This window comes from Rhinatrema bivittatum, chromosome 6 (genome assembly GCF_901001135.1).
Source record: "Rhinatrema bivittatum chromosome 6, aRhiBiv1.1, whole genome shotgun sequence".
In the NCBI taxonomy this organism is placed as follows: domain Eukaryota; kingdom Metazoa; phylum Chordata; class Amphibia; order Gymnophiona; family Rhinatrematidae; genus Rhinatrema; species Rhinatrema bivittatum.
The window spans coordinates 180,061,394-180,073,601 of record NC_042620.1 but is presented as its reverse complement, the minus strand read 5'-3'; the positions used below and the strand labels follow the sequence as shown (position 1 = coordinate 180,073,601).

Sequence of the window (12,208 nt, the reverse complement as noted above, 5' to 3'; positions counted from 1 at the left end):
TGTATAAATGACAAATGAGTACTGGCTAAGCCAGGTTTTACATGGTCATGTCGCAGAGGTCAGGATAAAAGAGAGTATTTATCCCAGCTACAATGCCTATGGATAAAACTCCTATTAGACTAGGATCCTACAAACATCAGTAATATGGCTCAGTCATCACATAATGAATTCCTTATCTTAAAGAATTCATTAATAATAATATTGTCATTTGTTATAGTGTTACTAGGGGTATGGAGTGTTTGAGAGACAACTCCTCTCCTTGGAGCTTACAAATTAATCAAGACAAGCAGATACGTCACCAGACACAAATCAAACAAGAGACTGTAAGTTATAATAGTGGGCATATGGTGGAGATGAGCTAAACCATGTAGGTTATGGATGGGATTGAGCAAGCTTGCAAAAGATCAGCCTTCTGTTTTATAAAGCAATCTCTATAAGAAAAGCAGGAACTGAAGTGGATTGATGATGAGTAGAAAGGCTGGGACTCTAGTCAAATAGTGCCTCTCCCCTGCACAGTGCGTTAATGGCTGGGAGACACCCATGTATCTTTCAGCAACAACTCAGAACAGCAATATTGCTCCAGCTTTTGCACAAAAAAAACACATTGAAGCTAGGAAAGTGTAGTTTCCCCACTAATCTGTCTGAAACTTGAGAAAAGCATTGATATTTGGAATAAGGGGGTTATAGAGACATTTGTTACTACTTACTTTTTAATGAGGCAGTTATGAAATTTATTTTCTTATATAGTAAAGACAAACTTACTTGCCAGGGATTGTTCACTTTTAAGAGAGCTTCCCTTTACTATAACATTTATCCCATTTTGATAAACTGGAAGGAACTAGCACGTTAGCAAGGTATCTAGGGACAAGGCAGTTTTCCTTTGCAGACAGAATGGGGAAAAACCCTTTCATAAGTTTGACCCAAAATGTTCACGTTAAGAGGATCGTAATGCACCAAGCTTTGTGAATATTTTGCTATGCAGCTAAGCTATGGAACCATCAGATAATGTTTTTATGTTATCTTCAGAAAGGATAACTGTTGAATTGGAGTATGGTGTGTGCAATCTTAATGCTCTTGGACCTGCAGGTGTCAGCTATTGGCGAGTACCCCAGGAGCAGATAGAATGTTGGACTCTGGAGGAACGGTTTTTGCAAGGAAGTCTGAATCATTTGCCACCCATACGCAACAGGTACTGGGCTTTACTACCCTAGCAAGAGTCAGCATCAGAAAGTTTAGTTCCTTAAGCACTTTGCAGGATTTTTTTTTTTTTAAATATAATTTGGCATATTAACAAAAAGATCATGTGCATCACTTAGCATTGGGGTAGATTTTTAAAAAAAGTACGCAGGATTTTATAAAATACGCGCATAGCCGCGCGTATCCTCTAAAATCCTGGATCGGCGCGCGCAAGGCTGCTGATTTTGGGTAGCCTGCGCGCGCCAAGCCGCGCAGCCTGCCTCCGTTCCCTCCGAGGCCAATCCGAAATCGGAGCGGCCTCGGAGGGAACTTCCTTTCGCCCTCCCCTCACCTTCCCCTATCTAACCCACCTCCCGGCCCTATCTAAACCCCCCCCCTTACCTTTGTCCCTAGATTTACGCCTGCGAGAAGCAGGCACCACACCCCCGGTCCCGCCCCCGAAACGCTGCGTCATCCGGTCCCGCCCCCGGCATGCCCTCTTCGAAAAACCCCGGGACCTACGCGCGTCCCGGGGTCTGCGGGCGCCGGCGACTATGCAAAATAGGCGCGCAAGGCCCTGCTCGCGTAAATCCGGGCGGATTTACGCGAGCAGGGCTTTTAAAATCCGCCCGATTCTGAACATTGGCTCAATTGTGTGATTAAATAATATGTTATTTATACTTATTAATATTTATTTATTTATTTATTGATCATTTTTGTATACTGACCTTCCTCACAAAATATCAAGTCAGTTAACAGCACAACAAAGAGTTATCGATACCTACAATACATCTCAGTTAAAATACAATACAGTAAAATACTCTTAAAATTATGACTAAAATATAAAAACAATACACAAAATTAATCCTAAAATTAATTAATATGAAACTATGGTAAACATGTAATTGATTAATGTGATTTAATACAGTAATTGTAATAGCAGTTAAATAAAAAACACAAATAATATGTTGGAGAAATGTGCTGGGGGTTGGATAGTTAAGCTGTTCAGCAGTGCCGTTAAGACCAGGCAAGATCTTCTGGAAACTGTATTTAGTCAGAATACAGCATAACTATGATGTGACCATGTTCTTGCTGAAAAATAATTTTCTTTGTGTGAACTGTGGCTTGAGTAATTGAGTCATCTTCAGGCCCTGGGGAGTGTCAAGTCTGCTGCAATGACTGCCTCTTTAAGTGTGGTTTTTTTGTTGTTTTTTTTGTTGCATTTGTAAAGAAATGGAGAGAGTGTTAAATCCTTAATTTGTCTGCAGTGGATCATATGCCTGCAGCTGTGCTGAGATCTTATCAGGCTTTTAATCAGAAAATATTTCCTAGCATATAGACAGATGGACTCTGGACTAGTGGGTTATCCCAGGACAAGCAGGATGCTAGTCCTCACATATGGGTGACATCGGTAATGGAGCCCTATACGGAAAAACTTCTGTCAAAGTTTCTAGAAACTTTTGACTGGCACTGTGTGCCTACTGAGCATGCCCAGCATGCCATGATATTCCTGGCCACAGGGGTCTCCCTTCAGTCTTCTTTTTTCCGCGGAGCCATTAGCCTCGCTGGTATTAGGAGTCCTCTGAGGTAAAATTTACCTCATAAAAAAGTTTAAAGAAAACTTAGGAAAAACTTTAAAACCGTAGGGGTCTCCCGACTAAACATAGCGGTAAATTTTTCTACCCCCTTTTTGCCGGTTCCTTGCCATTTTTGCTTCAAGTCGTCGACGGCTGTCTGACTTAATTATAGCCTCGGGTTTCAAAAAATGCCCGATCTGTTGCCGGAATATGTCCATCAAAACCCACACTTAGAATGTGTGTTGTGTCTGGGAGAGAAGCACGACATATTAACTTGCGTAAAATGTGCTGAAATGACGCCGAAAGGTAGAAAACTCCGGATGGAGAAGATGGAACACTTGTTCCACTTACAATTGATGCCTTCGACATCCACATCCACCCAATCATCTCCGGCTGGAGCTATCTGCAAGGTCGTATTGAAAAAGCGAACACCCAATGAGGCAGGGGATAGGGCATCTCCAACCCCATCTACATAGTCTTTCAGGTCGGTATCAATCATCGAGAAGACCGCCGAAAGTAAACAGAAACATCGGCATCGGAGGCCGCACGACCCGGACATCGACCTGATATCTGGTGATCCATCGAGAGTTCCTGGGTCGCAATCTAAAAAACCTCGCAGGACCGAAACATCACCGAGGCCTTCTAAACCATGGCGATCCCCACCGCCATCGGTGCCGGGAACCGTACTTCCTCAGGGCCCTGGGGAAGTACCGGAATCTCCCTCACTGCCTCCCCCCATAGCTGCTCTGGTCTCACCAGCTATGCGGGCGGAACTGGACGAATATATTCGCCAGGCAGTAAAAGATGCACTCCTCAGTGCGATGCCAACTCAGCCATCGAGGCTATCGCCCAAACCATCGACACCACTGATGCTGTCGACTCCGGTTCCCATGAACCTGCCGCCGGTACCTATACCCTTGCCGGTTCCATCGTCAATACCAATACTGCCATCGCCCTCGATGCCAATACTTGATTTGTCTCTCTAGCACCGATTTTGGCAAAATTAGACACTATTATCGGTGCCATTCCAGTATTAACTCCAGAACCAACGATGCCACCACCCTCTGGAGAGGATATCCCGAAGGACCTTCCACCTTCAGAGCCAATTCCCAGTCCATCAGGGGTTCCACGCCCTCATCCACCAATTTCACCATTGCTTCCATCTAAACCGTTGGAACACCCATCCAGACCAAAGGAGTACACACCACCTACTCCACCTCAACCTCATACACCGGACACTTGGCAGGATACAGATACGGACACATCCTCAGAGGAAGTTCTCTTTGAACCATCACCTCCAGAAGAGAGAAGACGTTCTCCTCCGGAGGACCTTTCATTCTCCAACTTTGTTAAAGAGATGGCAGACACCATCCCTTTCCAATTACATACTGAGGATGATTCCAGACAAAAGACATTAGAAGTACTACAATTTGTGGACCCACCCAAGGAAGTTTTGGCAGTTCCAGTCCACAAAGTCCTGGTAGAGTTATTGCACAGGTTATGGGAACATCCCTGCTCCATACCCCCGGTCAACAAAAGAGTGGACACAACATACTTGGTCCAGCACATCCCGGGGTTTCAAAAGACTCAATTACCTCACCATTCAGTGGTAGTTGAGTCAGCACAGAAAAAGTCGAAAAGAGTAAAAACTCATTCCTCAACCCCACCGGGTAAAGATAATAGGTTCCTGGACAACCTTGGTAGGAAAATGTTTCAAGGTTCTATGTTGGTATCCAGGATTGCTGCATACCAATTATATATGACTCAATACCAGCGTAACCTATGGAAACAGATCCAGGAACTCTCAGAGAATCTCCCACAGCAACGTCAGGAACCCTTCTCGACTATTATTCATAAAGGCCTTGAAGCAGGCAAGCATGAGGTTCGTGCAGCATACGACTCATTTGAAACTGCATGCAGGATGTCTGCCACTGGAATCAATGCCCGACGATGGGCCTGGCTTAAGGCGTCTGACCTAAGGCCAGAGATACAAGACAAACTAGCAGATCTTCCTTGTGTGGGGGAGAACTTATTTGGTGATAAAGTTAAGGAAGCAGTTTCTCTGTTGACGGAACACTCCAAAACACTAAAACAATTGTCAGCTATACCTCAAGAGTCTCAATCATCAAAGAGACTTCCACGGAAGGAATCTAAGCGTCCTTATTATAGACCATGAAGATATTATCCTCCTCCTACATGTGGCCATTCATCTAGGCCTCCTCAACGCTCACAACCTAGACAATCCAGGACATCCAGACCTCAACCCCCTCCACAGACAGCATCCACGTCGGGGTTTTGAAGTGATTCCAGGGAGAACAGCAGCCGCTCTCCCAATCCGGCACAACACAGTGGGTGGTCGGATCACATTCTTCCATCACAATTGGAAACTCATAACCACAGACCAGTGGGTACTTTCCATCACATCTCAGGGGTACCACTTGGATTTTCTAACCATACCAAACGACAATCCTCCCACTTCGTTTTGGTTAATAAAAAAAACCAATCCACAATTCTACAAACAGAATTATCCACCCTTCTGAGCGCCAGGGCCGTGGAATCAGTTCCTCGGCATCAGCAGGGCAGAGGATTCTACTCCCGCTATTTCCTCATTCCAAAGAAAACCGGAGGCCTACATCCCATACTAGACCTCAGAAATCTCAACAAATTTCTCAGAAAAGAAAAATTCAGGATGGTTTCTCTAGGAACCTTGTTACCTCTACTTCAAAAGGGAGATTGGCTCTGTTCTCTGGATCTTCAAGACGCTTATGCTCACATTCCCATATTTCCGCCTCATCGCAAATATCTACGATTCCTAGTGGGTACTCAACATTTCCAATACAGGGTACTACCATTCGGCCTTGCCTCAGCACCTCGATTATTCACAAAGTGTCTAGCAGTGGCATCCGCACATCTGCACAAGCAAAGCGTGCATGTCTTTCCCTATCTAGACGATTGGCTCATCAGGAGTCAAACACATCAAGGAGCTCTCAATTCTCTCCAGCTCACAATGAATCTTCTCCATTCCTTGGGATTCCTCATCAACTACCAGAAATCCCACCTCACACCATCTCACAACTTACAGTTCATCGGAGCAGACTTAAACACCATAACAGCAAAAGCCTTCTTGCCAAGAGACCGTGCACAGACACTAGCCTCCTTAACCAGCTCTCTTCGGGCGTGCACACAAATAACAGCGCATCAATGTCTCACTCTCTTGGGTCACATGGCCTCCACAGTCCACGTCACTCCTATGGCCAAATTGGCTATGAGACTCACTCAATGGACGCTCAAAAGTCAATGGATACAAGCCATTCAGCCAATGTCTTCTCCTATCTGAGTAACTCACAAACTACACTCCTCGCTCCTCTGGTGGACAAATATGGACAACTTGCTCAAGGGCCTACCCTTTCAACAACCAATTGTGCAAGTAACATTGACTACAGATGCATCCACCTCAGGTTGGGGAGCACACATTGGCCATCTGCAGACTCAAGGTACTTGGATGAAACTCGAAGCAACATTTCAGATAAACTTCCTAGAGCTTCGAGCTATACGTTATGCGCTGCATGCGTTCAAAGACTGCCTTTCACACAAGACTGTCCTCATACAAACAGACAACACAGTTGCCATGTGGTACATCAACAAACAGGGAGGTACGGGCTCGTATCTCCTATGTCAGGAAGCGGCACAGATTTGGGACTGGGCCCTAACACGCTCAATGTTTCTCTGGGCCACTTATCTGGCAGGCATTCACAACGTAGTGGCGGATCGACTCAGCCGTCATTTCCAACCACATGAGTGGTCCCTGGATCCCTTAGTAGCGACCAGGATATTCCAATGTTGGGGACAACCGACAATAGACCTCTTTGCGTCACATCTGAATCACAAAGTGGACAAATTCTGTTCTCTACACAGACAGAAGACCCAGCCAGCCAAGGACGCCTTTGCTCGCCCTTGGAACTCAGGCCTTCTATACGCGTATCCTCCGATACCGCTCATAACCAAAACTCTAGTGAAGCTACAACAGGACAAGGGGTCCATAATACTCATAGCCCCGTATTGGCCTTGTCAGGTATGGTTCCCCATGCTTCTCAACCTCTCGATCAAGGAACCAATTCGCCTGGGAATAGCTCCCACTCTCATAACTCAGGATCAGGGTCGGTTGCGCCACCCCAACCTTCAATCCCTATCCCTGACAGCATGGATGTTGAAAGCTTGATTTTACAACCTCTCAATCTTCCCACTAACGTATCTCAAGTGCTTTTAGCTTCACGTAAACCTTCAACATGTAAGAACTATTCTTCCAAATGGAAAAGGTTCACCTTCTGGTGCAGGCAAAAAATATTGATCCTTTCTCTTGCTCCATAACTTCTCTCCTAGAATACTTATACCATCTTTCAGACTCTGGTCTACAGACTTCATCCGTAAGAGTCCATTTAAGTGCAATCTCTGCTTACCATAAGAAGATGGGAGATGCACCAATTTCCATGCAACCTCTCATCAGCAGATTTATGAGGGGTTTAATGCATATAAAACTACCAATTCGGCCACAATCACAAAATGGGACCTAAACCTGGTTTTAACAAGACTCATGCGTTCTCCTTTTGAACCCATAGATTCCTGCGATCTCAAATTTCTCACATGGAAAACTATCTTTCTCATAGCCATTACATCGGCTAGAAGAGTTAGTGAGTTGCAAGCACTTGTCACGTACTCACCCTATACAAAGTTGCTACATGACAGAGTGGTTCTACGTACACATACAAAATTCCTTCCCAAAGTAGTCATGGAATTCCACTTGAACCAATCCATAGTTTTACCCACATTCTTTCCAAGGCCTCATTCCCATCCAGGAGAAACAGCCTTACATACTTTGGACTGTAAACGTGCACTCTCATTCTATATAAACCGAACTGCAGTCCACAGGAAATCCACTCAACTCTTTGTATCTTACGATCCAAACAAACCAGGCAAAGCAGTGGGTAAACAGACTTTATCCAATTGGCTAGCAGATTGCATACAGTTTTGCTATGAAAAAGCAGGCCTTCCTCTCCAAGGTCGAGTAAAGGCACATTCAGTAAGGGCAATGTCAACCTCAGTAGCACATTACCGTTCAGTACCGATAGCTGACATTTGTAAAGCCGCAACATGGAGTTCTCTTCACACCTTTGTGGCCCACTACTGTCTCGACAAGGAAGGACGACAAGATTCAGCCTATGGACAATCTGTCTTAAAAAACTTGTTTCCAGCATAATCCCAAATCCTTCCACATCCAACTTTTCGTGATTTCAGGCTGCCTCATTTTTTCCAACAGTATGCTAGTTGTTGTGCCTGTTGCACAAGTTGTACGCTGTTGGTCCAGTACAAAGATGACTCAGCCTGTAGCTTGCTAATCACCCATATGTGAGGACTAGCATCCTGCTTGTCCTGAGATAAAGCAAAATTGCTTAATTTATAATAGGTGTTATCCCAGGACAGCAGGATGTAGTCCTCACGAAACCCACCCGCCACCCCGTGGAGTTGGGTCCGATACGTTTTATTATTTTATTTTTGGCTAACGCTCATTGCTACAAACGAGACTGAAGAGAGACCCCTGTGGCCAGGAATATCATGGCATGCTGGGCATGCGCAGTAGGCACACAGTGCCAGTCAAAAGTTTCTAGAAACTTTGACAGAAGTTTTTCCGTATAGGGCTCCATTACCGATGTCGCCCATATGTGAGGACTACATCCTGCTGTCCTGGGATAACACCTATTACAAGGTAAGCAATTTTGCTTTATGCTCCCCTGCCAGCAGACGGAGACGGAGCAAGCTTACATCACATTATATATACTCCTGCAATGATACCAGCCTGCCAGTATTTTCTGTCTCCAGCAGATGGTGGATGTACATCGCCCTATGGGGATTGATTCAGATTTTGGAAGGAGAATTAAAAAAAAAAAAAAAAAAAAAAAAGCCCCACTCTCCTGCAGTGATACCAGATGGTCCCTCCCCCAGTTGAGAATTCCTGGTGATTTCTGTGGTCCCTCAAATGTGTGCCTTGGTCTGGTACCTGCGTTTCCTGGCATGGACTTAGCTGATTGTACAGCCTAAAGGCAGTGGGTGCAGGAGGTGACAGCACATGCCCTCTCTCCCCCCCCCCCCCCCCCCCCCGCAGTTGGAGACCATCTCTTTACTCAGCTGGTAAGGGCTGAGCTCTGTTAAATTAAAAAAAAAAAAAATATATATATATATATATATATAGTAAAGGCAGAGACAGTGTAGAGGGGCTTTGAAGGACTTCCTCTGTTCTCCGGGCTCAGTGAGCAGTTCCCATGTTCGTTCCTGCTCCTGTTGGGATTTGGGGAACCAGGCAGCCTAGTGGGTTGAGCGGCCCAGATAGGCTGGGCCCCGCAGTTAGGCTTTTTCTCTGCGTGCTGCATGATAGGCCATGATGGCGTTTTCGCACGCTTTTGTGTGTGTGACTTCCCTCTACAGTAACGTCTGTGTGCATAGTGCATCCAGTTCTGTGCACGCATTGTGTGCTCAGTTTTGGGCTTGACTTACTGAATAAGGGGTAAGGGAAAACGCGCGTCCAATAGCACTGTACTGTATCGGCCTGACAGAGATTTAAAAAATAACTTGCAAGATAATACCACAACACACGTAATGAGTAAGAACCTGCAGAAATAAGATAACTGTCTGTTGGAGAAAAATTTTTTTTAATATTATTCAGCTACATGCAGAACAGGAGAATTAAGTATAGTCTATTGGAAACAATCTTGTCCCCCACAAGAACAGATTCAAAACAGCAGAGATAAAGCAAAATTTATTGGGAAAATACAGAAAGTTGTATCAAATTAGATTGTTAAACTTAGCCAAAACAGGAACCAGATCACATGTTTATCATGCGATAAGAGTCAAATGCTATTTACCTTTCTTTGTCTTGGCAGGCGATTGATTTACATTGAGGAAGAGGAAGCTCCAGAAGGCCTAAATTCTAAACCAGGCCCTAAACCTATTAGATTTTCTGGCCCATCCACAAGCACTTGTATCAAAGTTAAGAACTCTACCTCATTAAAATTACTTCTGCCAGAAGGTGCTTTGGAAAATTCAAAACCCGCTTCATCCTCTGTTGTCTCTCTCAAAAGAACTAGCAATGGCAGTTTGGTTCAACACAATCCTGTGCCTAAAAGTGTACCTCTTACCTGTAATTCAGAACCTTTGAACTCTCGGCTATCTTGTGGTGCACCCATATCCCCCAAAACGAAGAATATGGGGACCAGCGAAACAAGCCCACAAACTACGGCTCCTGCACAAAAAGCATCCACAGCCACTCGCATAATAAAACTGAAACGGCCTGTCATGAGAACGGAGCTGCCATCCTGCTCCTCCCTATTGAACAAAAGCTGTGAACTAGAAGGCAGCCCTGTGGACAGTTCCACAACCTCTGCAGCAGGCGATGAAACGCACAAGAACATAGTTCCCACTTGTTCAGCTGGATATGCTAAAAAAGAGGATGTTTTACAGAATGAAAAAACTGAGTCTAATGTTTAGTGCCAATCTTGGTTAAAGCAATAGTACTATGGAAAAAGAAATAAAAAGCAAAATGTGGCTAATTCAGTTGGTATTCAAACCAAAAACACTAAGCTCCTTTCAAGATATTAGCCTTTAAAGTTTTTGAAAACTCTTTCTGCTTATCCTCTGCCATTGACAATGCAAGTCGATCAGGGGCTGCTGATTTTGGTGCCAGAATTTTGATTTACTGAAATGATGGAACTTTTTAGTTTTTTAAGGTGCCTGGGTCAGTGTGCCGTAGAAAAACTAATGTATGTACAGATGCCCTCAAATGTGTTTACAGGCATCATCACATGGGTAGTGCATATACCTATGAATGAATCAAATCTACCTAAAGATAGGACTCTGTAAAGGTACTTAAAAAAAAACAAATTAAAATGGGGGGAAAAAGACTGCAAAAATGTAAAAAGTATAATGTAAACAAAGATCCATGAATTCAAAAGTAGTAATATCCCAAGCAAAGGTCATGGTGAAAAACTGAGTCAGCATTGCTGCTTAAAATATTACAGGTCCTCAGCTGTTTTGGAGGGAAAGTCTTTTTGACTAAATTAGCCAGGCAGACTGTTTCTGGCAAGTTTTGACTGCAATCAGCTTAGTGCTTTTCAAAAAGAAAGTGTGCTATATAACTTTTAAAAAAATGATTGAAATTGGTTTTTTTGCGCCTTTTTCCTGTATCTCTGCAGTGGACCATTAGAATTAATTCAGTTGAAGGGAACTTTTCTTGAATCTTAATCTTGCTGGTTTGTTCCAGTGCAGAAAACCCCCTGCCCAGAATGAAGTACATTGTCGATTACAGTGAGCAGGTGCCAGTCAGAGACCATTCCATTAAAAACTTCTTCAGCTGTACACAGGTTGCCCATGCAAAGAGTTGCATCATAACAGGAAGATAAGTGATAAGAATATACAACATGTACTTCATTCACTACAGCATGATATAGCAAAACTTGTGCTTACCAGTGGGCCGAGAAACAGGAAAGCCAAGGTTCAAAGCCTGCCTCTCCTATTGATGCTTCTGGCTGTGTCACTTCAGCCTCCGTTGCCTTGGGTGCACATGACTTGTAACTCACCTGGTTCTCAGGTTTGGAAAGGTGATTAACTCCAAATCAACTAAAACAGTTTCACTATACTTTTATTAGTTTTTAATAAGCAGATTCTCATTAAGCCATAAGTAGGACTCAACTAAGCTATTCTTTAATTGGTTATTTCCCACTTTATTTATTTATTTAACTTCTTTTACTATACCAATACTCAAGACCAGGTCTTATCGTACTAGTTTACAATAGAACTGAGGGGAAACCAATTAACATCTAGGTAGAAAGTAAAGTTACATTAAACAGGGAGCGTAAAACATGGGAGATGGAAGACAGGACAGATTTTAAACTATAACAACTGGAGAGTGATAAATATAATCAACAAAAACAATATGGTAGTGATACATAAACAGAGATTTATCCTAATTAATAGGAATTAATAGGAATTTGCTTTTATTTATTAAAATCCTGATATTTGGTTAAAGGCCATGTCACGTGAGGTTGCCACTTTTTCTTTTTTAGTAGCCACAACTGTCATATATTTTGGCTCTCACTAAATATTGTGTATGTATATAAAACAAGTTTGGTTTTTTTTGGGGGGGGTTTGGCTTATTTGTTTTCTTTTGATAATAATGGATTTTGTCATTATCCCAATGCGAAGTATTTGTTAATGTAAAAAGGACAAGGTTGTGTTTCCATTGAATTTGTTGTGTTTCCATTGAATTTGTTTTGCTGCTCTTATTAGAGGCTATACTTCGATGTCAAAGAAATGCACCCTACTGAGAGTTTGTTAGACTCCATTCTTTCTTGTTCTTGCCAAATGGTCAAAATGGAAGTGCTGATATAAACCAAAAGAGCATGCAGAGG

At 43.4% G+C, this 12,208-nt stretch overlaps 1 protein-coding gene across 1 annotated transcript in view; it reads left to right on the top strand.

The window, feature by feature from the left end:
* The window catches only part of KCTD18 (potassium channel tetramerization domain containing 18), a 35,714-nt gene extending 24,075 nt beyond the window's left edge, over window positions 1-11,639 (top strand). Inside the window, exons 6-7 of the mRNA XM_029606212.1 lie at window positions 1,087-1,189; window positions 9,686-11,639. Of these exons, the coding sequence (XP_029462072.1) occupies window positions 1,087-1,189; window positions 9,686-10,289 (707 nt within the window). The 3' untranslated portion in view covers window positions 10,290-11,639. The remainder of the gene's footprint in view (window positions 1-1,086; window positions 1,190-9,685) is intronic.
* The last annotated feature ends 569 nt before the right edge of the window (window positions 11,640-12,208 follow it).